The sequence below is a fragment of the Staurois parvus genome, unplaced genomic scaffold, assembly GCF_062004578.1.
Source record: "Staurois parvus isolate SC_StPar_1 unplaced genomic scaffold, SC_StPar_1.0 ptg000053l, whole genome shotgun sequence".
NCBI classification, from domain to species: Eukaryota; Metazoa; Chordata; class Amphibia; order Anura; family Ranidae; genus Staurois; species Staurois parvus.
In genome coordinates, this window is record NW_028317849.1 from 6,336,640 (window position 1) to 6,363,963 (window position 27,324).

The following is a 27,324-nucleotide window of genomic DNA, read 5'->3' on the forward strand; positions in this document are numbered from 1 at the left end:
CTCTCCCCGGTACAAAGCCCACCTGATCTCCATGGATCCATTCAGGCATCAGATCCCTCAACCTGTTTGCTAACACCTTTGCATACAGTTTAGTGTCTGTGTTCAATAATGAGATAGGTCTATAGCTGGAGCACTGAGATGGATCTTTTCCCTCCTTGTGAATAAGTACTACATGGGCCTGTAGGGATTCTCTCCTCACTTCCATCCCACCTCCCAGAGCATTCATATATTTCTCCAGCTTGGGTAACAGTACTTCACTAAATTTCTTATAGTACTTAACTGTATAGCCATCCGGGCCTGGGCTTTTTCCCCCCCCCTGTGCTTTTTAATGCTATTTTAATTTCTTCCTGGGAAATTTCTGCGTCTAGGGAGTTCAACTGTGCTTCATTTAGTTTTGGTAATCCCGCATTTTTTAAGTATGTCATCTTTTTTTCATTAGTTCCCTCTTGAGCTACTTTTAGAGGGCCTTGGGGACTAATATTATATAGCTTTTTGTAATACTCCGTAAACACTTTAATAATCTCTTTATTTGAGTGGACCAACTCCCCCTTTGAACTTTTTATCTTTTCTATATAGTTCCTATTTTTCTTTTTATTCAAAGCTCTCAGATATCTTCCTGGTCTGTCTCCCCATCTATATCTCTCGTTCAAAACCCTGTTGTATACTCTTCTCTTCTCCTCATCCATCAACCTCTCTAGCTCATCTTTTTTATCCAATAACTTCTGTCTCGTATCTTTTGTTATTTTCTTCTTATGGATCTGCTCCAAGTCCAATATTTCTTTTAAAAGCCCACTGACCTTCTCTCTTCTTTCCTTTTTCTTCCTTGCTCCAGCCGCAATCAAGATTCCTCTTATGAATACCTTGTGGCTTTCCCAGACTGTAGCTATCGATACTTCCTCTGTTTCGTTCTCCTTAAAGTATACCTTAATCTCTTTCTCGATTTTCTGAACTACATCCTCATCCAGAAGAAGAACCTCATTTAACCTCCACCCTAATCCTCCAGTCCACCTTCTTCCCCATCCCATTTTCATTACGACCGGAGCATGATCCGAGAACGTCCTTGTCTCTATGTCAATGTTAACCAGATGATCTATAAGTTGATGGTCTATTAAGATGTAATCTAATCTCGAATATATCTCATGTGCATTAGAGAAGAAGGTATAGTCTCTGTCTTTCATATGCATTATTCTCCAGGTGTCCACTAGTTGATATTCATGCATCACTTTTTTCAAAGCTCTCAGAGACCTACTCCCCTCTCTTTGCACGGAAGAGGTATTATCCTTTTGTGGGTCCATACAGAAATTTAGGTCTCCAGCTACTATCAAGCGCCCTTTTTTGAATTCCATAAATTTTTTCAACAGACCCTTCATATACATCTCCGGGTTTTTATTAGGGCAGTATATATTGGCTAAAGTACACTCAATCCCCTGAAGTCTACCTTTTAAGAATAAAAACCTCCCCTCCGGGTCGGTTCTTCTATCCTCCAGCTCAAATCTCATATTCTTTGCCAAACCTATTGCGACCCCTTTTGCTCTTTTAATTGGAGAATCTGCATAGTACCATGTTGGGTAGTGTTTGGATTTCAATTTCACGTTTGCCTCTATCTCAAAGTGCGTCTCCTGTAAAAATACCACTGACGTAGCCCTATGATGTAACTCATTAAACAACCTAAATTTCTTCCCTGGACAACTCAGCCCGTTCACATTATAGGTTATAAACTGTATTTCTTCCATCATTCCCAATTAACTCCATCTCTCTTCCAGATTGCCTCTTCCTCTTTATCCCTTCTGTCATGCAGAGTATTGACCCAATACCTCCTCCCTTCCCTCCCACCCAACTCCCGTCCCCTCCCCCCTCCCTCCCATTCTCCCAACCCGCCCCCCTCCCTCCACCCCCCCTCCCGCCCCCCATTTTTTAGGCCTTCAAATTGCCTATCAATCATTTGTGGGTATAAGACCACCTTTGATTTTTTTTTTTTTTTTAAAAAACCTTGGGGTTGAACTCCTCCCATGTACAGCTTTCCCACCTCCAACCACCCCCGATTACCCTCGTTCTCTCCACATCTTTCCACTTTTGCGGTGCGGTTGAAAGAGATAAAGAGGAATATAAAAAAAAAAAAAAAAAATCACATTATCCCCTCTAACTCCTCCCTACCTCCCCCCTACCTACTGTCTGCCATTCCTCTTCTCCCCCATTGCCTGTCTCTCCCTCTGTTTCCCACTCAGTGATCCTTATTCTATGCAATTCTAGTCTATCGCAGAAGTCTCTCAAGTCCTCGGGAAATCTCAGATATGCTGTTACACCATTCTTCCATCTGATTAAACACTCTGGGTTACCCCATCTATATTGAACATTCCGTGTTCTCATCTGCTCTAATAGGGGTTTCAAGGATCTCCTTCTCCACAATGTCTCATACGATAAGTCCGCAAATATCTGAATATTTATATCTCCATACTTAATAGTTGTTCTTCCTTTAGTCCTTTTCCAAATCTCTTCCTTATCTCCATAATTATGCAGCTGAACAATTACATCTCTGGGTTTTGCCTTCTCATTACCATGATGGAACTTTCCTGTTCTATATACTCCATCCAATTTAATTACATCTGTTTCAGGTCTGTCCATAATGGAGTTTGACATTTTACAGGCTATTTCTTGAAGTTCTGTCCCTTTCAAATTTTCTGGGATTCCTCTTATCCTCAAGTTGCTTCTCCTATTCCTGTTCTCTTGTACTTCTATTTTATACAGCAATTGTTTCTGCGTATTCCTCATCATAGCAGCCCTTTTTTCTAGGCCTGAAATAAATTGGGTGTGTTTATTAATTTTTTTCCTCCATTTCTTCCATTCTCTTTAGCAGGTGCCCTAAATCCTGTCGAATATTTGTCATTTCTTGCTTAAAAGTTTTTTCCAAGTTTTTAAACATTTCGGCCATCTCTCTTTTATTCGGCACTTGTAAATCCTTTTCAAGATCTTTCCTCTCTGGGTTTTCTATCGACTGTCGGCTTCTACAATTCAGGCCCAGTGACAATCTGGGGCTATTTTCCAACCTGGTTTCCATTTCCCCTTTTTCATTGCCACTATGGGCCCTTTCTGGAGTCACATTCCCCTGGGAGGTATATTTTTTAATAGTACCCGTCTGGGACCCTTTAAGCCCACTTCCTTTAACACTTTTATTCTTCATACTTCCTGTACAAGCTGTACTCTTTAACCAGAGGGAGACTTTAGACTGTATATTGGGGCATTAATTTTGGTCAGATCTCTCTAATATCACTTAGCAATTTCTCTTTCTCTCTTCTTTCTTTTATTTTCTTTTCACTTTCCAAAACTCCCTGGGAATCCCCCTTCACTCTTTTATAGGCAGCTCATTTCCCGCAGTCCAGGACACATATATAATTACACATGGGTTCTTCACTCACCCTCCTTCACTTGCTCATCAAATGAGGCGACCCAGATCCACAGCCGTCCCTTTGTTTCTCCTGGATTGTGTCTCTGGGGGATTCCTGCAGGGTCTCCTGTTGCTTGCAGCTATGTGTCCTCTTCTGTACAGCAGGTTTAGGAACTCTTCCAGCCTCTCCCCTCTCCTGTCAGGGAACCGGCCGGCGTCTCAGCTACCCAGAGCTCCTTTGCGGCCACCAGCGTGCTCCCGCCGCACTGCTCGGTTTCCCCGGCAACCCGACAGCTGATCTCGGGTCTCTGCAGCGTGATCCCTTCTCGGAGCTCCGTGCCCGCTCCTGCTCCACTCCTCCTTCACCGCGCCGGATTCCCACCTCCAGGAGACCCCATTCAGGTAGGGCACCGCAAGTAAAGTCCTGAGGGTTCTCAGGGTGGTCAGATCGGGGATTGTCGGAGAGCACTCACATCGTGCTCTCCGACGCCGCCATGTTTAGGCTCCCCGCACAGCAGTCCATTTAACATGATTTCCTATGGGACAGGTTCACATCTCCACTTTTTTTTTTTTTATTAAAGGTCAGGGACTTTTTTAAACACAAACGTTGAGTTTTTGGTTCAATAGACTTCAATTGAGACGCTACAGAAATGCATGTAGTGCGCTTTTGAGGCATTTTGCATTTTAATCTGCCCAGCAACAAGTTGGAAAAAAACCCCCTGCAAAACACATCAAAAATGCATGTGCAAAAACGCAAGGCGCACCACAAAAAGCAATGAAGAAACAGATCAAACGCAAACTGCATAGGTGTGAACCCAGCCTAAGGGCCGGTTAACACTATAGAAATGCAGTCCAGATGCATTTCTGAATGCACATTTTTGACATGTTCCGGTGTGTTTTTGAGGCATTCTGCTTCTCCCCCCTCCCCCCCCCTCTTTCTTCAATTTAAAAAAGGATATGTGCATTCCGATGCATTTTTGATACCTTTTATCGTGTTCCAGTCCAGTTTTGTGCAGCCCGTTCTACTTGTTTTACGCAACTGGAAATTGCTGGAACTGCAAGCACGGATGTGAACTATGACATTTACAACCATATAACCTACTTTCTGTGCGTTTTGGATGCAGAAAAAAAGCAAATGAAATGCATGTAGTGTGAACTGGCCCTAAATGTTGCAGGATCCACAATTTATGTTTCCAGTTCAGCCTAGGGGTGTGCTATTGCCCGAAACCAAGCACAGAAAGTGCCGATTAATCCCCAGCAGCACATAGTCACATGGTGCTGTGGCACCATGCAGTTTTGCACACCTGAAACCGCACCGGGTTTTCCGATGCGTGAGGGTACTATTAGGAATTCATGGCATCCCACGTCTGCCAAAGAGCAGCATGATTTTCCTGCAGGTCAGGGAACATGTGCGATCAGCACATGTTCCCCGACCCACATATATGTGAATCTAGCCTAAGTGTAGGGAGGAGTTAAAGCGGTAGTAAACCACGGAAAAAAAAAAAAAATCTAAGATGTCTTCTCCCTGCAAGTTAAAGGATAACTTCACCTTTGGTAACATGTTACACCCATATTCAGGATGTAACATGTTAAGATCTGACCGCCCCCCGTTCTCCCGTTTCCTGCATTAACAACTAGCGGGGATCTTCTCTCCCTCCCTGTCACATTTAAAAAAAAAAAGTGGCTGTGCGGGGCTCCGCCTGCCCGGCTGTGTCACTCATTCACAGTCCTCTGTGAATGAGAGCCTACAAGTCCCAGCAGCCTTAGCAGCTGTCAGCTTGTAGTCCTCAATAAACTACCATGGCGCTGTGATTCTTCCTGTCAGTATATCTGCTTGTTCGTACATCCCGTAGGTGCAAGTAGATATTCTGACACATCTGCAGGAGACCTGAATGGCACCAGCGATTTGCTGATGGCTGGTGCAATGCTTTACAGGCTCCTGCAGACAAAAATAATAAATGCACATTTTTTTACCTGCAAAAAAAATGTGCATTTATTATTTTTTTACTAAAAAGGTGAACTTATTTAAGAGCATAATGTGCTAATATGCATCACATACTAGCACATTATGAAAGGCTTACCTGAAAACAATGCTCCCCAATGGAGCACTGTCACGGCTCCCAGAGTCTTCCATCTTCACCCAGTCTTCCTTCCGGGTTCACGATCTGCAGCCACAATGTTGCCACGCGTGAAGGGAGTTTTGGCCGCAGCATGGCTCTGTCAATGGATGACACGCTGTCCACTGAGAGTGCAGTGCGCTAATGACATCACCAGCACTTCTACAGTATATATCTACTAAGTGGTACACGTTTAGGACATATTAACAGTACCTACAGGTAAGCCTTTAATAATCACAGTACCTACAGGTAAGCGTTTAAAAGATGCAAAAATTTACTTCCACTTTAACAGGTTGGAGTTTCTGCTTACCTCTGAGCTGCTGGCACTCTGCTCAGCAGCTTAAGAGGTATGAGGGCTACAGCCCCTGGATCCAACTTTCCACACCAATGGTGGACATAAACACAAAGCACATTCACAAACACCAATAGCAACCACCACCCACAGAGAGGACATCCTTCCAAGAGTACTCCATAATGTGTCTCCCCACACTGTAAGTATAATAAGAAGGAGAGCTATAGAAAAGAAAAAAAAAGAGAAAATTCAGCCAGCCTATCTTTGATACAAATCTAGCAGACTGTATGGTGTAGCATTGCTGACAGGATTAAATTTGCTGAAATACTCATGGAAAGAGCAAGGTCTGTCTACTGCTCTGTCCCCCACCTGCTTGTGCTCCCACCCTGGTGTCTGTGGATGCTGGCACAACCACCATATTGCAGTTTGTTCAGAGGGACCTATGGCATAGCAGGCTATATTTCACCCAAGGCAACACAAGGACGACTCAGAGCCTGACCAAATGTGTGCAAGGGAGGGCTCCATTAGAGCCTCTGCACCAATGGGGATAGATGCTCCTCCTCTGGCGGAGAAGGAATCTTGCAGAACACCAAGAAGGTGATCAGGAGGGGGAAGATCTTACAACTAATATACGAACCAAAGTAGTCTAGAGAAAAAAACAGATATGAAACCTCTCCAAGTCGATCATCCCTGGAATCATAGGGGAACATATGTTAGAAGGCCCCTGCAACTAAGACGGCTTAAACTAACAAACTGATGATGCTCCTGTGCAGCTAGAGGAAACACAAATAACTGAGACACAAGGGTGAACTGTATTTTTTTTACAATGGTAGATGAGTTTCCTGTTTGCAGGTGGGTAGAGCCATCTCTCATATGCTGTCCTGGAAGACAATGATTTTTTGTGTCCTAGTAACAAGACAGAACATGGGGAGTGCTAACTGGGAGTTTTTCAGCTAGATTTCCAGGAGAGCCCAAATGGCCTGAAGGTATGGTTATGAAATGAAAGAAGAAATTTCTGCTCTGTAAAAAAGGGTCATTTTACATTTGTGTAAATTAAGCTTGAGTAAATCTAGAATTCCCTCTGCAGTTACCCTATGTTGTTTCAAGAACATTAATCAAAGCATTCAAGGTGATATTTCTTATAAGGACACCTAAAGAAAAGCAAAAATCAAAATTATGCTTACACAACTGATTTACCTGATAAGTGTGAAGGATTTCTAAGAAAGATCTGTAGATCTCAGGCCGGTCCAGGAATCGAGTTTTAATTTTATTGACATAACTGATAGCATTATGAAACTCTAACGAGTCAGACTCAGGAGGAGCCTGTGTTTTCTCTTTATCCTGAAGCCGTGGCTCTTCCACCACCTCACTGTGTGAGTTTTCAGGCACAGGAGGAACTGCAACACGAGTATTTGGCAAAATGCTTGTGGCTGCATCAGAAGGAACCTGGAAAGAAATAACACAAGTGATTCACCTAACTATGCGTCACATACATACATACATACATACTTAAAAGGAGAAAAAAATGTAAAGGGCACTAACCGGACTGGCCAGTGATGTCTGTACCACCACTTTACCATTTTTTGGAAGCTCAATTTTATAGCCAAGCGGTAAAAAAGCATTAAAGCCCAGCATTAAATCTGGATGGTCATGGAATAGCTGGGAAACACGGCGGATGACCCCTGGAGTGTCAATGCTGCAAGAAAGTAAGGTGTTATAATGCATATTTGCCAAATTTGTTATTTATTTCTCTAAAACACAGAGAAAATGGAGGTAAGATCCAAACTATAATACCATAGTGTTGGACTCTAACTGAACCATACCTGCTGAACACTCTATTTTTTCTATTCAAATCACTGCTGTAGGATTTTAGAAATAGACTGGATAGAGTAACCTAAACTGTATCTAATATCAAAATGATTATTTTTTGTTTTAGATAGCATATGGAAGGGTTAGAACACCTGTCAGGTTTATATTGCAGTCTGTGTCCTCACTTGGAAGATTAACCCACTTTATCTGCCCTGGAGAGCACTGTATCAGAGACAGTATGTTATGGAAAATCCTAACCAAACATTCTGAGTTTTAACGAGAATGGATGAGGAATCTGCAAATGAGGTACATGTTAGTGTTGCAACTACAGAAAATTTCCTTTAGTCAGATTCCCCCTCACTTCTTGTAGTGTCTACAAAAAAAAAGGAACCTCCCCTATAGGACACATGAGAGCAAAAAAAAAAGTGCAAGGAAATCAATAGGGGGAATTTATTAAAAGTGGAGCAAACAAAATCCAGAGCAGCTGTGCATAGTGATTGATCTACTGCTAACTTCAGCTCGATCAGTTAACATTTTGAAAATTAAAGCTAGAAGCCTACTGGATGCAATGCACAGCTGCTCCATTCTTAATAAATTGCCTTCAATATGCTTTTTGCTTCTGTTTACATCCATTTTTCGTCTGCTTCTGTTTTTTAAAGGGATCAAAAATGAAAACTTTGTTCTGTTAAAAATGGATCTGAATGGAAGCGGACGAAAAACTGATGTAAACAGATGACATCTATTTGCATCCATTTGCCCATAGGAATGCATTGCTGTCCATTTCTCATTCATCAAGAGGGATGAAAAACAGAAAGATGAAACGCCGTTATATTTGCAAATGCTGTGCAACTAAAACCTTTGTTTTTAACACTCGGTCCTCATGCACACAGGACTTTTTCTTAACTCTCCTAGAAGCCAGCAGTATTTTTGCAGAAAAAAATGCCTGGTGCTTGTAAAAGTGTCTAATGCCTTTACAAGCATTCAGGCGTGTTTACAGACGTCCAGAGCTTGGGTGTTAATTCATTTCATTGGGAAGAATAAATAATTTTTTCTGGCCATTGAAATGAATTAACGCTCAAGCACTAAACGCACCTAGCATTAACAAGCGTTTAGATACGTTTACAAGCATCAAGTGTTTTTTCTGCCCAAACTCTGCTGCTCTAGATGCACTGGACTGGCAGTGGTTTTTTTTTTTTGCCTCTAAACTCTCCTGCCACTAAACTCTGCTAAAGGTTTGTGTGCAGGGGAGTTTAGCAGCAGGCAAAAAAAAAAAGCTTGCTATCCCTAGACGCAGCTGCAAAAACCTCCAGTGTGCATGAGGCCCAACTGTTAGTGTCTTTTTTTGCTGGCTAGCTGGTTAACGTGCTGGCAAATACATGTTTTGTTTTCTATGTGCAATGTCTTTCCATGTGCACCTTGTTACTAAAGCCATTTATGGATTGAAGCAGTTGCCATTTCTGTTAAGTGTATAAAAGGAGCACATCTGTATGTTTATAAAACTCCAGATTACCAGCTCAGTTGTAGGCTCAAAGTGATGCCAAAATATTTAAATATATGAAAAAAATCATTACAAAAAGGGAAACCACCAAGCCCTGCAATCTTACATTTTAAAATGTGTTCTTTGATCAGTGGTTGCTGCATGTCTGGAAATGTGGGAAAGACTCAGACATAAACCATTCGTTTGTACAAGTAAAGCATTCAGGGAACACAAAGAAGTAGCTTAAAAAGCATTTGTAACATTGATCCCTTCTAAGAATCAGTGAAACTATGAAAGTATCCTCAGACCCAGATAGATAGATAGATAGATAGATAGATAGATACAGACTAACAAGTTGGTCACATTGGGTGCGACTTGCATGCCATGCAACTTACAAATCGTATGCCAAGTCGCACCCTATTGTCCGCTGTTAGAGAAGTCATATTGCTGCGGATCCAACTTGGTCGGAACCGCACCGATTTCTAAAGTAGTACATGCACTACTTTTGATGCAATTTGCATAGACATCTGTGTCAGACGTCTTGCAAATCGCTCCTCAAATCGGCAAGTCACCCGACTTTGAAATCGTGCAACTTCACTGTAAGTCACACGATTTCAAAATCGGCTTTGATGTGACCAGGGTGCAAATACCACAATACATGCACATCATCCTTAAAAAAAAAAAAAAAAAAAAAAAGATGAATTACATTTAAGAATTACTATTGCAAGTCACAAAACAATTAAAAAAAAAAAAAAAAAAACAACCCCACAAAAACCTGTTCCATCCCAAAAGTTTTACAAAAAGCATCGAACACAGTCTTTCTTACCTCTGAGATTTAAACTCCTTCATTATTTCTAGAAATCCATTGTATGTAGCTGGATCACTGCCAAATCGAATTTTTACCTGATCCAGATAGGATAAAGCATCCTCTACCTGAGAACAAGATGGGAAGATATATCATGAAAATCAAGACTTTAAGAAGCGACCTAAGAAAAGCAAAATATAATAAAGTCCAACTACAACCGGAACACTTCTTTTTCCTATAGCTATAGCAAAAACATGGCTATTCTCTTCCTTCATTGAAAGATATAGCTAAAATATGTAGGCCTGTGCCATGCCTACTGGAGGTTCTAACCTTTCCACATTTTGCAAGAAAAAAAAAAGGAAAAAGTTTTCTTCTCTTCCATTCTTTAACAGACACAACAAATCTGTGGATCATGACAAGTGGGTTATAGTGATACATGCAGGGGATGGACGTTAGGTAAAAAAAAAAAAAAAAAGAAAACAGCCTAGGAGTGGCGTCTGCTGGTGGCCAACCCCCATGTGCTATCATAGCCTCAGTTAATATCAAGCAGTTAAAGGAGAACAAACTCCAAAACAGCAACAGCCACATAAACCAGAGAAAAGAATTTTACAGCAAGAAAAAAAATCCTATTTCCTCTTCAGTTCATTGAAGGACACAGCAAAAATCTGTGGATCCTCACCACATCCAAAGCAGTGTTCACAGATGGACAGGCAAAGAAATTAAAACCAGTAAAAGACCTTAAAGAACAAGAGGGTACCTGGGGCCCTGAAGCAACTGGCACCGAGCAAGATGACAGGAAAGGCCGCAGGAGTCATAAAAGAGGAGCTTTCAGTCACTCTATCAGGGAAGTCTGGATCCCTTACCAAACCAGAGAGACCCATTTCCTAACAGTTCTGTGGTGAGGGAACCAGAAACTCTCCCAGGCAGGTCTGTGGTCTAGCTGTCACCCAAGGGACAAAATAAGGCCAGCAGAGAAGGGTATTCCCAGAAAGAAACTTAAAGCTTCAAAATGTCAACAAGGGTTCCTGCATGGAGTCCAAGCAGCAATGCCTGTACAGCTGGCAGCGTGTCCAAAAGAAAAAGGAAGTGTACAATCCAAACGTACACGTTCCTGCGTTAAAAATGGCTGTGTGTGTATAAGAGGGTTCTGCAGAGACCGTCGGCTGGAACCGAACAGAATCCGCAGGGGAGAATGTCACCAGCACACCGAGGATCACCAATATGGGTCCAAAGGTTTTAATAAACAATCACATGGTTACAGCAAGGCAATGTTTTGGAGTCTAGCAGGACCCATTCATCAGGCATGTGACCACACATTGGCCCCTTCTATGCAGCTAGTAGTTCCAACAGGTGTAGGAAGAAATTATGCATCTAATAGCAAGAAAACCCATAACAAAATTTTAACTGCAGCTTTAGGCTCTGGCATCAATTATGAAAGGACCTGGGCTGGAACAGGTGTAACAGTGAAAAGCAGGCGGGAGCTCAAGAAAGGTGGGCAACTGACCCTAAAGCATCATATGGATGGCTGAGTGGAAGAATTCTTCCCCATAGTTTAAACACCACACATCCCCACAGTAACAGTACACAGAAGCACATACTGCTTTGGGGGCAGAGGGGTTTGGGGGGCTAAAAGGTATCGCCTGGAAAATGCTTCAAACCTTCAATGTATCCAGGACCTCCTGGGTGGGGGAAGGAAACCTCTGTCCAGAGCCAGGGGGCAGCCTTCCTGTAGAGGAACTAGTTCACTAGTTGGCCTGTGACTAGTTGGCCAGGACTAGCCAGTCATATGTGCCCTTTCAAGAAGATTCTCACAGTCTGATCTGTGTAAGGAACAGAGCTGTTGCAGCCAACCTACAGTGGCGAGATATGGCATGCACTTACTGGTCAGACTGCATAGACTACAAGGATCAATACTGTAGGATCCAGCCTGTCACCCAGCCAGCTGATGACTAAAGAAAGAAAAAGAAAAAAAAAAAGGCTTTACAGATAAAAAAGAATCCCACCGTGGATTCTTAGGTCAAGATCTACAGATCTTCATTGTGTCCTTTAATGAATGGCAGAGGAAAAAAACATTTTATTTTCTTGCTATTTGTGGAAAGGTTAGGACCTCTAGCAGGCACAGGCATACAGTGCCTAATTATAAATCTGGCCCCATGATATTTTCTCTGCTTCTCAACCATTGTCCCACTCCAGTAGATAATTATGCGCTAAAGATTCAAGTTAACAGTGCTTAATCACATCCCGATCTATGATGTCCTAAGTGATCATACCTCCCTCATTACAGAGTAAGGCTTGATTAATTAAAGTGTGAAGGGAGGTAAAATGAAGTGAGCCTAAGCCTAGACTACTCTTGTGTTAAGTACAGTAAACCTCCTCTTACCCCAAACATCAAATTATGTGAATAAACTTTATTTTTTCAAATTTCCCTTGTATCACCTAGCTTCCCACTACAGTAATTCATGTCAAGTATCACTTCTCTTCACTTAAAGAATAAGTTCACCTTTTGTAACATGTTACACCCATATTCAGGGTATAACATGTTACATGTTACAATCAGTCTGGCCCCCGCTCCCACATCACGTACGAGCATGCAGATTTACTGACAGATCTGCCGGAGACCTCCATGGCACGAGCTATCTGCTGATCACTGGTGTAATGGTTTACAGGCTCCTGCAAACAAAATAATAAATGCACATTTTTTTACCTGCAAAAAAAAAAAGTGCATTTATTTATTTTTTTAAAGGTGGAAGTAGAAGTATAGCCAAAGCTCTTTAGCTATACCTCTCCTATGGATCACAAGAGTGCAGTTTATTCTGCACTCCTGTGACCCGTTTTTGGCTAAAGCCCGCTATCGGCCGACATCACAGAGCTCAGCCACTCGGAGATCGGCTGGGAGTCCAAGCCAGCCCCTCCTACCCTTTCCACAGCCCAGCTCTCCAGTGAGAGCTGGAAGAGCAGAACAGAGAGCCGGAGACTGACATTCCCAGCTCTCTGCTCAGAGCGGAGTGGGGAGAGAACTGAGCGGTCACTGTGTCTGATCGCTCAATTCTCTGTGCAGATCCGGAGGGGACAGGTCAATGCTGCATCCACCTAGATGACGCATATAAAGTTTTTAGATTTTTTTTAACCCATACATCTATTTTATAGCAGGAGTAAAGCAAAAGCTCTTTTGGCTGAACTTATCTTAAGAATCACAGGAGTGCAGTTCGTTCTGCACTCCTGTGACCTGTTTCTCAGCCGACAGCTAGCTAAACCCCGCTGTCAGTTGAGTCCCTCCAGGCTGGGGAAAGATTGCAATCGTGTGGTTGGGTTCCACCCAGGAGTCTGGACCGATACCTGGCTCAGCCTCCCATCGAGCCGCTGAGAGCCTGAGCAAGCCGCTCCTGTCCCCTTCACAGCCCAGGGCTTTTGATCACTCAGTTCTCACTATTAGAGATAGTGGGGGACAGATACAGCATCCACCTAGGTAAGATTGATTTTAAAAAAAATTTCTCTTAAGCTCACTTTACTAAAAAAAAAGCCCTTTGCAAAAGGGAGACTTCAGTCAGAGTTTGTTTTACAATCTATTAGTCTTTTTAAATCAGACAGACATAGCGGTATCAGATGACAGTTTTGACTGTTTAAAAGTAGACATTAAAACGGTGCAGCACAAAAGTGGAGGAAGGACACAAAACAATAAAATATGACCCTATGAAAATTTAATAAACATACTTACATGCACTGGGAGTTTTTCTTGAGATTTGCACCAACTGTTTGAGCTAGGTTTACAGCTGCCGCCACCACCACCACCGCCGCCGCCACCGCCACCACCACCACCGCTGGTATTAGCCATTTTTGGTTCCAAAATCTATACCTGTCAGCAGGTAATAGGCTTCTTCCAGCAGTATCACAGTTGACCTCTACAGCTCACATATGAATTGACATGGTTGCACAGCTTAATTATTGCTGATGATATTTCAGCAGTTGGGCAGAATCAACACTAAAACAGAAAAAAATAATTACATATATTAAAAATATATCAATATTTAAAGAAGCATAAAAGACTCAGAAAAAGACTAAACATGTTTACATTCACTTACTGTAGTATTAAACCCCAAAACAAGTTTTTTTTTTTCTTTTATTTTCTCATGGTGATAAAACCAGTAAGGCAGGCCATAGATTATGTGATTTTCTTTCCTGTACCACTGGTTACAGGGAGAAAAAAAAAAAAAAAAAAAAAAAAAAATCGGTTGATTTCCCCATCAACACAGTCAGTGTTGTGTTCTCCTGGCAGGGGGGGCGCAAGGAGAATTAGTGCTAGTAGCTATAGTAGCTGAAAATAATTGCATGCTAAAAATCCAACAGGCTGGTTGTATCCAAGTTGATCGATGGATTGACTTGGGTACAATCAGTCTTTCTATAGATGGATCAAATCTTAGCCAATCCCTGCTGAACTGTCCAACAATCAGTCCACCTATGGTTGGCTCACGACTGTTATTTTTCAACTTCCATTAACAGACCAAACTGTCCAGCAAAAGTCGCTTTTAGAGGGTTGAGCTAAACCATCTCTTAGTCTAGGAGGGGAGGGGGGGGGGGTTGAAGCAGTCAATGCTGGTTTGGGCACAGAGGCCCCAAATCTGTATCCTAGTCCTCCAGTTCTCAGAGTCTGTGTGTTTCGGGGAGACATCGACTTGATTCAAGTAAAACCTACTCCAAAAGGTCCACGAGGCACACGCCTCCCAAAGATTAGAACCCACTCAGATGGCAGGACCATGGTAAGTAGGCAAGAGGCTAGCCTGCAGTCTCCTCCAAAATCCCCTGTCCAGGTTGCGTCAGTCAAACCATTTACCACTGACAAGGGGCGCTTACAATGTTTGGAGTAGTTTATAATATCTACAAAACCATAACACGGGTATCATTCTTCCCTCAGCTGTTTGTAGCCTTTTGTTTGTTCCATATTATGCAGATATTACACAATACAAACATCTGGCTTTGTATTGGGCATTGCCAGCTGCATGGGACCAAGAAAACTATCCAACTGAATCTCTAAATTGTTAGGCTTCATTCATATTGTCGCTGTCAAACCTGTGTTTATATGTATTTAGAGGACATTTCTAAGCTCATATACTGAAAATGCATGTAATGATTTTTCAAGGGTGCCAACAACACTGTACATTTAGTTTAGCTGCATTTAAGGAAAATAATTTAGCTGTATCATCTAAACACAGGAAAAAGTGTGCAAGGAGGTATAAGGCCCCTTGGAGACGCAGATGTCCAGCCCCTGTGCACCCAATCCTGGCGTTTTAGTGCACACAGAAGGCACAGGTGCAGTGTCCATCCCTGATGCCAGCAGCCTGTTAAAATCTATGTATTAAGCAGTTGCATTGAGGGCCCTATTTAGGGCCCACTGAGGGATGTTTGCCTGGAAAAGAATACCTGGCTTTGGATGCACAGGATGCAGGTGCCTTGTGTGCTAGGGGCCTAAAAGTGGTATATACTTATTCTGTATTCAGAAAAGCTAAACACGGGAGTGCTTTTGTGAAGAAACCTATCATTTTAACAGGGGTGTGTAGACTTTCTATATCCACTGTATATCCCCCTGGGACTTTTTAGGCAGAATAATGGAAAACTGTCTAAAAGACAAGTGTCAATCTTTATTACAAACAAATTTAATTTCAATAAAACAGACCTGGAGGTTGATAAAATCATGTTGAGAGCTATGTGAATGTTGGCAGATACCAGCTCTATATACAGAATATTTCCAAAAGTATTGGGACACCTGCCTTTACACGCACATGAATTTAAATGGCATCCCAGTCTTAGCCTATAGGGTTCAAAATTGAGTTGGCCCACCCTTTGCGGCTATAACAGCTTCAACTCTTCTGGGAAGGCTGTCCACAAGGTTTAGGAGAGTGTCTATGGGAATGTTTGACCATTCTTCTAGAAGCGCATATGTGAGGTCAGGCACTGATGTCGGACGAGTAGGCCTGGCTAGCAGTCTCCATTCTAATTCATCCCAAAGGTGTTCTATCAAGTTGAGGTCAGGACTCTGTGCAGGCCAGTCAAGTTCCTCCACCCCAAACTCGCTCATCCATGTCTTTATGGACTTTGCTTTGTGCACTGTTCCCACAATGTTGGGAGCATGAAATTGTCCTAAATATCTTGGTATGCTGATGCCTTAAGAGTTCCCTTCACTGGAACTAAGGGGCCAAGCCCAACCCCTGAAAAACAACCCCACACCATAAACCCTAGTACTGTGGCGGAAGGCAAAAGTGCTAACCATTAAGCCACTGTGCTGCCCAATTGAATATTCATACATCTTTTTTCTCCCACTTTGACTTCCCTAGGAATGTCTACTCTGAAGTCATTACACAACACAGGCATCAAACACATTAAAAACTTTGTAAATATGACCACTAAGCAACCTCTCTCATCTGTAGCTGCCACAGAAAAGTTTCCCTGATCACATAACCCTTTCGTTTTTTTTATTTTTTTTAAAGTAAAACTGTACATTACTGCAAAAATCAAAAAACTGTCTCACAGGGCTGGTCGAACCTGTTGGTAGGGCCAGTGTCACCACTAGGCAAACTAGGCAGACACTTAGGGTGCAACCACGGCTGCTGGTTTCCCTACTCTCTGTCACGGCTCGATCTAGGGGGGTGCTGGGGTGGCGCTTACAGGCCAGGCGAACTGTACACAATGGGAGGGTTAACAATCATTTGTGCTGAGACGAGTGGTTTGTGCAGGAGAGGGATGGGGGCTATTTGTGCTGGGACGGGTAATGGGGATGATGGGGGGAATTTTTGCTAGGAGAAGGAATAGGGGTATGGGCTAGGAGTAGGAGGGAGATTTGAGGGGGGGGGGCAGGTGGTATTTGTGCTAAAAAGGGTGGGATTTGGGTACGGTGGGAGGATTTTATGCTGGGAGGGATTTTAGCTAAAGGAGGGATTCGGGGGAATCTGTCTTAGGTGGGGGGATTGAAGCAAGAAGATTGGTATTGAAAGTGGGATTTGTGTTCAGATTGGGCGGGGAATTTGTACTAAGAGGGGGAATGGGGGGAGATTTGTACTAAGAGGGAGGGATGGGGGGAGGATTTGTGCTAGGAGGGGGGATTGGGGTTGGTTGTGCTAGGACTGGGGATTTGAGGAGGGAATTTGTGCTAGGAGAGGAGAGTGGGGAGAATTTGTCCTAGGTGGGGGGATTGAAGGAAGAAGATTTGTGCTGTGAGGTGGGATTTGTACCAGGAGGGAGGAAAGGGGGGATTTGTGCTAGGAGGGAGGAATGGGTGGGGATTCATGCTAGGATCGGGGGAGCGGGAGAGATTTGTGGTAGGAGGGGGAAATCTGTGCTAGGAGAGGACATTGGGGAAATTTGTGCTAGGAGAGGGGATTGGGGAGAATTTGTGCCCTAGAATGGGTGAAGCAGAACTACAGGTGAAGCTTTTTTTTGGGGGAGGGGGTGCAAGTTGCTGGGGCGGAAAATTGTTTAGCACTGGCCCTGCCCATTGGATGCCCTTTTGCAACATCCCAACCTTCATTAATGAGAAATTTCAAATTTACATGCCTTTTGGAGGAACCCCTGGATTATTCCTGGACTGAGACCGGGCTCACTCTTTCCCTGATATTTCTATAGACACCCTCTTCTGAATTCTGTTTGCCATGGAAGGTCAGTCAAGGCCACAATGCATTGAGAAACAATACTCAGGTTTTACCACTCTTCTATATCCCTACTCTCCCTGTCTGGGAATCATTCACACACACATTGTCTATAGATAATCAAAAGCGTAATATTTCTGATATACCCTGTGGTATTTAAAGTGTACGTAAATCCTCACTTTGCAAAACAACCCATTCCGTTTAAAACAGAAATGAAAGGCAAAACATTTGTGTATACACATAAAGAGAAAACCCCATAATAAATACCTTTTCCCCCTTTATTATAAGTGATCACATTTCCTCTGATCTCAGCTGCATAAAGAGGTGAGGGAGAAGAAAACAGCTGCGCATTGATCTAACCAGTGAATGGCTGTTAAGGGGATGTGTCAGGACAAGTTTGATCATTGGAGGACAGCAGGCTGAGTTCCCAGCACAGCTAAAGAACTGACCATGCTTTGCTTTCATGCCTAGTGTGGTCAGTTTTTAATAGGAAAGCAGAGGGACTGGTAGGAACACCAGGGATTTCACACAAAGGAAGCAATACAAAAAGGATACTTTTTCATACAAGTATATGGTACAGCAGGAATATGAAATGTTGGGTTTATATATTTTTTAACCAGACTCCTTGAAAATAATCCCCCCATGACTGTACCCCTTGCTGCATTTCCCAACACAAGTACTACTCCTGTATAAAGGGGAAAGAGGCGCAAGACCAACCACTATTTCCCACCCTTGACCACCACAGGTTTACAGGGCTGACAGATCATGCTACTCTAGTTACTAATCACAACACAAGCTACTCCCTCACTGGAATTAATTATATAGCTCTTTATATTTATGGCCGCCTTCTATGCCATTTGCCTTAAAATTCTAAGTTTATGTCATTTTCTCCCATCAAATGTTTCAGCCAATGCAAATGTCAATGCATTCTCGCTTACCAAAAAAAAAAAAAAAAGTACCGTGTGTATTAAAACACGCTGGACTCACTCCTTTTTATTACTACAGTGTTTGAATCATACTATATGTAAATATGAATTATTCATGAGAATGATGAGTGGATTCAGGGGAGGAATTTGAGAACATTGACTACAGCATTCTGCTTTCACACTCCAGTAACTGGAAAAGATTACATTACAAATAATTCATATTCAATGTTCACAGAACAACTGCAATGCTGAATGTTTAGCTTTTTGTGATACCATTAAAAACCATCAGAGACCCCTCGAGGTGAAGTCAAAAACCGCTCAAGTCTGGATCTTAGGACTAAGGGAAGAACAATACTATATACTGTAAATGTACCTACAGTGGGGATCGAAAGTTTGGGCACCCCAGCTAAAAATTTGTATTAATGTGCACAAAGAAGCCAAGGAAAGATGGAAAAATCTCCAAAAGGCATCAAATTACAGATTAGACATTCTTATAATATGTCAACAAAAGTTAGATTTTATTTCTATCATTTACACTTTCAAAATAACAGAAAACAAAAAAATGGCGTCTGCAAAAGTTTGGGCACCCTGCAGAATTTATAGCATGCACTGCCCCCTTTGCCAAGCTGAGACCTGCCAGTGTCATAGGTTGTTCTCAATCATCGTCTGGGAAGACCAGGTGATGTCAATCTCAAAGGTTTTAAATGCCCAGACTCATCTGACCTTGCCCCAACAATCAGCACCATGGCTTCTTCTAAGCAGTTGTCTAGAAAACTGAAACTGAAAATAGTTGACGCTCACAAAGCTGGAGAAGGCTATAAGAAGATAGCAAAGTGTTTTCAGATGCCAATATCCTCTGTTCGGAATGTAATTAAGAAATGGCAGTCATCAGGAACAGTGGAAGTTAAAGCAAGATCTGGAAGACCAAGAAAAATATCAGACAGAACAGCTCGCAGGATTGTGAGAAAAACAATTCAAAACCCACGTTTGACTGCACGATCCCTCCAGAAAGATCTGGCAGACACTGGATTTGTGGTACACTATTCCACTATAAAGAGATACTTGTACAAATATGGTCTTCATGGAAGAGTCATCAGAAGAAAACCTCTTCTATGTCCTCACCACAAAAATCATCGTTTGAACTTTGCAAATGAACATATAGACAAGCCTGATGCATTTTGGAAACAAGTTCTGTGGACCGATGAGGTTAAAATTGAATTTTTTGGCCGGAATGAGCAAAGGTACGTTTGGAGAAGAAGGGGCACAGAATTTAATGAAAAGAACCTCTGTCTAACTGTTAAGCATGGGGTTGGATCAATCATGCTTTGGGGTTGTGTTGCAGCCAGTGGCACAGGGAACATCTCAAGAGTAGAAAGAAAAATGGATTCAATAAAATTTCAGCAAATTTTGGATGGTAACTTGATGCCATCTGTGAAAAAGCTGAAGTTAAAGAGAGGATGGCTTCTACAAATGGATAATGGTCCTAAACACACCTCGAAATCCACATCAAGATTACATCAAGAGGCGTAAACTGAAGGTTTTGCCATGGCCTTCACAATCTCCTGACCTCAACATAGTTGAAAATCTATGGATAGACCTTAAAAGAGCAGTGCGTGACAGACAGCCCAGAAATCTCAAAGAACTGGAAGACTTTTGTAAGGAAGAATGGGCAAAGATACCTCAAACAAGAATTGAAAGGCTCTTGGCTTGCTACAAAAAGCGTTTACAAGCTGTGATACTTGCCAAAGGGGGCAGTACAAGATATTAACTCTGCAGGGTGTCCAAACTTTTGCAGACGCCATTTTTTTGTTTTCTGTTATTTTGAAAGTGTAAATGATGGAAATAAAATCTAACTTTTGTTGACATATTATAAGAATGTCTATTCTGTTTTTCATGCCTTTTGGAGATTTTTCCATCTTTCCTTGGCTTCTTTATGCACATTAATACAAATTTTTAGCTGGGGTGCCCAAACTTTCGATCCCCACTGTACTTCCATGTTTTGGTAAAGCTGGGAATAGATGATTGATTCGTTTTTTGTTTGTTCAGCCAGTAGGGTAGGCTAAAAAAAAAAAAAACACAAGAAACAAAAAACCAATAAAGAACATTCCACCATCCACACTAGTAATGGAGGAATTTTCCCTGCTGGGACATTATGTTCTAACAGGGGCTCCAAATGATTAGCGGCTGCAGCCACTGATCGTCAAGTTTCAAATCTAACAATTGGCTTCTTACATAGTTAGTCTGGCTGAAAAAAAAGACAAAAAGGTCCATCTAGTTCAACCACAGGAAAAAAAAAAAAAAAAAAAAGTTATAATCCTACACCCACAGTTGATCCAGAGGAAGGCAAAAAAAAATCCCCAGCAAAGCACAATCCAATTTGCTCCTGCTGGGAACAAGGAATGACAGACATGGATTGAAATAAAGCTGGCCCTTTCTGAACCAGCAGAATTTCAATCTGTCCATGCCTAGCTTAAGGCTGGCCATACATTATACAATTTTCTTAAGAAATTTGCTTTAGATTTACCAAAAACCACATAATATGAGGTCAAACCTAAACAACACTTTCAATTGATTCCAATTAGGCAGACCCTTGTGCTACATAGTTGAAGGTAAGTCTAAAGGAAATTGGGCAGAATTTGGACAGAAAATTGCATAGTGTATGTCCAGCCTAAGTCTCTAGCTTGGCAACTGCAAGACTGTTGAGGTTAGAGCAGGGGCAGACTGACAACTCATGGGGCCCCTGTGTCCTTGCCCACACTCAAAGCACACCCAAAAAGCCTATAAAAAAGGTACCAGGGGCATTTCATGGGGCCCCCTACTGACCCTGGGCCCTCAGGCAGTGCCCGAGTGCTCGAATGGTCAGTCCGCCCCTGGGTTAGAGGCATGTTCACATGGTCATCTCCAGCCCATTCTTAGGATATGGAAACAGAATTGAGAACAGCAACAGACATTCTCTGTCCCTAATGATAAACAATGTTGTTCTTTTTTCTTACGATTTTTTAACCAGTTGCAGACTGTGACGGGAGTCACTTTGGGTGGGGGGCCCATGGAACCCAGCTCACTTTGGAGAGGTGGGGAGACCCCTGTCTCAGCTCCCCATATCCCTCTTATGTGTAAGTCACCCTGTGCCTGTTAGGGGTGCAGGGTGAAATGTCCTGCTATTGTGTAGACATGTATAAGTGGGGGTTGTTCATTGTTTAATGCCATGTGGTTGTTCTATTGTGTGTCTTGCTTGGGAGCAAACTATTATGGGATGTATGTGTTTGTGTATTGGCTTGGTGGGGGGTGTCTGCTGTGTGTCTCTTGTTACTAAATGTATTGCACCGCCCTGTGTATATATCTTGTATCTATGTTAAAATAAAGCAGTCTATTTTCTGGTTTCCTTCAAGTCTGGTGCTGTCTCCTCTTGCTTGGTCAGCGGTGGTGTCTGTGGATCTGTGTTCGGACAGGGAAGCGGGAGTCTAACAGAAATAACCTAGTGCAGTCAGGGTCCGGTTCTGTTACAGACTCTGGACGTGTTAGACACGCCCAAATAAAAAGGTCATCATTGGCTAGTGCACAGGGCGGGTGTAACACATCCAGTCCTTCTGCCCTACAGCCAGGACCTGCCCTGTCACAGTACTCAGCAATTCAGCTCTGATTAATCAAAGCAGCATTGCCCAGTACACAGAGACCATTCTGACAGCTGAAGCTGTCAAAGAAAAGTAGTTTGGCAATGTTTATCAACAACATAGCTCAAAAGAAACTATGTGTCATTTTTTATCTGTTTATTCATTTAAAGATCAAAGGGATGAACTTCCATCTGTAGATGGCTTTTTTTTTTATTGTTAGTCTGTCTTTTTTTTTAGTTTCTATTTTATTAATTTTTAAACTTTTGTTTGTTAATATTTTTACACCTTTAACATATATTTACAAAATTCACATAAAACAAAAAAACAAAAACTAAAATAAAAGCAAAATAAAACTCCCCACTTTTTCATTTGTAAATAACTTTGCAATGCTTTGCACCAGAATCATAATTCTGGTGTCATTTTAAACAGGACAAATTACATTAACACTATTTATTTTTAAACTAACACTGCTAGAAAAAAAAAAAAAAAAAAAAAAGAAAATGTGCGTTTTGTTACATTTAAGGATTGCAGGAAAAAAAATCGTTGCAAGAAATATTCACAAAAAGCCTTGTTTGTCCTAAAAAAAAAAATATATGTAGTATGTTTTTATCTTAAGTAATGATAATGTAATCACGTAATAATCAGGCCCATAGCAGAAATGTAAAGATTGCTCTGGTCCATAAGGGGTGAACAGGTGTGAGAGCCGAAGTGGATAATGTGAGTTTGTTTGTTTCATTAAGATTCATGCTTCTCTGTATCTCTATTCTAACAAGACAAGGACATTGAAAAGGCTAGGTACTAAAAGCAGCTAACCATAGCAGTATGGACAGTGCAGACCAATCAGAAGCTGTCTAGCCCATACTGTCAGTACTGCTAGGAGAGGAGAGAAAGATGAGGGGATTTCAAATCCCTGAACCAGTGAAGTGGCTTTTTTGTGTCTGACAGTGGGGAATCAGCAATTTGGTACAGCGAGACCGGGGGAGGTGGTCCAGTGGATGGCTCCAATCGCTTGAGGCTGGGGGGGGGGGTAACAAAGCCATGGGAGAGGCAGGAGTAGCCCAAGCCACAGCTGCAGATGGAAGCCGGAGCTACTGATGTAACCCACCATGCAGGGAAGTTTCCCGCAATGCTCCTGTGTGAATTCAGGCTCAAGGTAACTATGACAAGCCTGTGAAATAAATAAATAGAATCTTGCACGTTGCTATGGGTCACAAATCTAGTGCACGTGATAAAAACTATGTAATACCCAAATCATAAAATAGCCGCTAGGCACAAATACCCTCTCTCTTATCAGGCGAAATTTTAAAAAAATTGTGAAAAAAAGTGCAGCACTACATATCATAAAACTAAAAACAAAACATGATCATTGACAACACGATGAATAAAGGTGAAAGTCCAAACACAATTCTTCTAAATGTCTTCTGATCTCCATCCAACAGGTGTATTACCAGAGTGTCTTTCGATCTCCGTCCACCGGGTGGATGAAGATCAGAAGACACTCTGGTAATACACACAGGGCCCTAGTGATAGTTGTGTCCCACGTTTTCTGTTTCATATTATTCCATGATTGGAGGATACACCGCTGATACATGTTAAATGTATTGAGCCGACTCCAGCGGCACAGCTTCTTGAGATTGTGGAGGTTTAGTGGAGGCTTGTTACACTTGGTGCGGTCAGGCACCTGGCTCATGTTGAGTGTGCATTTGGATATGCTATATTGTTAATAAGTTTTATGTTTTTACGCACGTGGAGCTCTTTTATTTATGAGGTATATTGCTGAAGAGGGATGTACTCGGAGTGAGATAGCTACATCCATTTATTCATCAAGTTGATCTTCAGTGTCCATTGTGGGACCAAAAGTGCAGTTAGACCAAACATACTATACGTGAGGTCACACTGCTGGAGGTGAGCAGACATCTGGTGGAGGAATTGAGCACTTTTTTGGTTGGAGCACTTGGTGATCACAGCAGAAAGAAAAATTCAATTTAGAAGAATTGTGTTTGGACTTTCACATTTATTCATCGCGTTGTCAATGATCATGTTTTGTTTTTAGTTTTATAATATATAGCGCTGCACTTTTTATGACAAGCCTGTGTTCACACAGGAGCTGTGCGGGAAACCGCATGCGATTCGGACACGAATCACGCCGCATTCCTGTTCAAATTGCATGCAATTCTTTGCAGTGTGATTTGTGGGCTCAAATCTCACCACAAAGGTAACTGTTTTAGGAACATGTGCATGAGTACTCGATGCAACCCGAATATAAAATATATTCTGAAGGGACTATAAAGCAGTCCTGTGGTCTTACATACAATTGTGCTCAAAAGTTTGCATACCCTGGCAGAAATTATGAAATTTTGGCATTAATATTGAAAACCTTAATCATGCCAAAAAATGTATTTTATTTAAGGAGAGTGATCAATGAAGCTATTTTATATCACATAGTTGTTTGGGTCATTTCTTTTATCATTATGATTTAAAAATTAACTAACTAGCCCTGATCCAATCAGAGGCGGACTGACAACTCATGGGGCCCCCGGGCAATAGGGGATCATGGGGCCCCTATGTCCTTGCCCAAACTCAAAAAAGCCTATGAAAAAGGTACCAGGGGCATCTCATGGGGCCCCCTACTGACCCCGGGCCCTCGGGCACTGCCTGAGTTTCCAAATGGTCAGTCCTCCCCTGGATCCAAAGGTTCCATCCCCTGGAATGTTTGGCCTTGGTACAGACACACACAGGTTAAAATGGCAATTAAAGGTTAATTTCCCACATGTATGGCTTTTTAAATTGCAATTAGTGTCTGTGTATAAACAGTAAATGAGTTTATTAGCTCTCACGTGGATTCATTGAGCAAGTTAGATACTGAGCCATGGGTAGAAGATAAGAACCGCCAAAAGACCTGCTTAACAAGGTATTGGAACTTTATAAAGATGGAAAAGGATATAAAAAGAATTCCAAAGCCTTGAATATGCCAGTCAGTATTGTTCAAATCACTTAAGAAGTAGAACATTCGGGGATCTCTTGATAGCAAGCCAAGGCCAGGTAGACCAAGAAAGACTGCAGCCACAACTGCCAGAAGAACCCACAGATAACCTCAGGAGAAATACAGCTGCTCTAGAAAAAGGCAGCGTGGTTGTTTCAAGGAGCACAATACGATACTTGAACAAAAATGCGATGCATGGTCGAGTTGCCAGAAAGAAGCATTTACTGCGCCAATGCTACAAAAAAGCCCATTCACAATATGCCTGACAACACACCTGACAGCTTATGGCACGCTGTAAACTGGAATGCTGAGACCAAAATATAGCTGTGTGGTTACAACAAAAAGTGCTATACTTGGAGAGACAAGAATACCATCCCCACTGCAAAGCATGGAGGTGGCTCACTGATGTTTTTGGGGAAGCTGGGGGTGAGCTCTAAAGTCATGAGGAATCTTGTGAAAACTGATGGCAAGATAAAAGCAGCATGTTATCAGAAAACACTGGCAGACCCTAAGCACAAGACCAGGTTGACCCTCCAGTGGTTACAACAGAAAAAGGTGAAGGTTCTGAAGTGGCCATCACAATCTCCTGACCTTAATATTATCAAGCCACTCTGGGGAGATCTCAAACATACAGTACATGCAAGATGACCAAATACTTTGCATGACCTTAGGGCTTTTTTCCCAAGATGAATGGGCAGCTATACCACTTGCAAGAATTCGGGGCCTAATAGACAACTATTACAAAAGACTGCAGGCTGTCATTGATGCTAAAGGGGGAAATACACAGCAGATATGAAAACTGTAGCTGCTGCCTTTTAAAAAACAGACACTCACCTGTCCTAGGATCCAGTGGTGTACTCACCGCAGCCGGCTTTACCGGCCATCCTGTGTCCTCAGTGCCGGCATTTTAAGTGTGGGCACCCCGCTGTAACAGCTTGTAGGCAATCGCAGCAGAAGTGGGATTGTGTACCTGTCGAAATTGGGTACCCATCCCCAAAGGTACCAATCCTTAACAGGGAGTGGGAGACGAAGCCTTAAAGTGAAACTTCTGCTTTTGGGTGGAGCTCCGCTTTAAGAAATAAGGGTATGCAGACTTTTGGGGGTCATTCAATTTGTTTACTTATTGCCATGTTTTGTTTTATGATTGTGCCACTCTGTTATGACCTATAGCTGAATATGAATCCCATACAAAATAAAAAAAAAAAAAATTATATTTTGCTTGTTCACTGTTTTCTTTAAAAATGGTACATACTATTACCAATTCTCCAAGGGCATGAAAACTTTTGAGCACAACCGTATGACCATGGTAGCCAATCAGCCTCTAACTTCAGCATGCTCAGTTAAGCTTTGGCAATAAAACCTGGAAGCGGATTTATTTCTGTCCAGAGCTGCACCGGTTTTTGCACTCTCCGGTTTTAGTAAACCAACCAACCCAGGTATATCTTATATGGTGGCCGATAAGGTTACACGTTTATAGTAAATATGATATGAAAATCAAATATAACCCCATGAAGCTATCCCCTAACATTTCCAGTAATTTTGACATCCCTTGAAGACAACCTTGTCTTGTGTATTTATTCATCATATGCTCAGCTTGCCTTTCCCAGGTTTGTCACAATTGTATTTTATTTTTTTATTTTTACAAAAAAAAAACCCCCAAACAGACAACATACAACATTGCAAGTTACAGGGTCAAAGACTACAGCAAGGGGCTGAACTCTGTCAGACATTAGTGAACACAGCCTAGAACTGCACAGACACCAGGATACACCAGACATTATCTGCATTAAGATTAAAAAAAAAAACCCTGAATGCAGCTACCCCCAGCACCCCCGTATACTTACCTGAGCCCAATATCAATCCAGCGCTATGCCTGAGAGCAGCATCTCTTTCGGCTCTTGTCATTGGCTCCTGCTGTCAATCACAGCCAGAGAGGAGGGCGCAGGGCCAAGCAGTGCTCTATGGACACACAGAGGGCTAGTAACTATAAAAAGGAAATGATCACCATTGCTCCCGAAGAGCAGCAGTTGAATAAACAATAAGGAGTATCCAATGACTATGCCTTGTTGGGCAAAGCGAAAAGCATCAGGGTGTGTGTTTTGGTGGAGACATTTAGGCTGAGGCAGTTCCTTACCGTTTATTCACCTGGGCTGATCGGGAATGGTGGCAATCCTTTACTCTCTATATATACTAGCCCTCTGGATTGGTATCAGGATAATAAACCAGAAACAAATTCTCCTGCGCTCTAGGACCCAGGCGGGTGGCGGTTGGATGGAACCAGACCCGGA

General features: G+C 42.2%; 1 protein-coding gene across 4 annotated transcripts in view; it reads right to left on the reverse strand.

Moving 5' to 3' along the window:
• The window catches only part of SIN3B (SIN3 transcription regulator family member B), a 107,080-nt gene that overhangs the window by 60,101 nt on the left and 19,655 nt on the right, over positions 1–27,324 (reverse strand). For all 4 annotated transcript variants that reach the window (XM_089667601.1, XM_089667582.1, XM_089667589.1 and 1 more), the window contains 4 exons: positions 13,598–13,861; positions 9,904–10,010; positions 7,334–7,487; positions 6,989–7,237 (listed from right to left, as the gene is read on the reverse strand). In XM_089667601.1, the coding sequence (XP_089523727.1) occupies positions 6,989–7,237; positions 7,334–7,487; positions 9,904–10,010; positions 13,598–13,714 (627 nt within the window). In that variant the 5' untranslated portion in view covers positions 13,715–13,861. The remainder of the gene's footprint in view (positions 1–6,988; positions 7,238–7,333; positions 7,488–9,903; positions 10,011–13,597; positions 13,862–27,324) is intronic.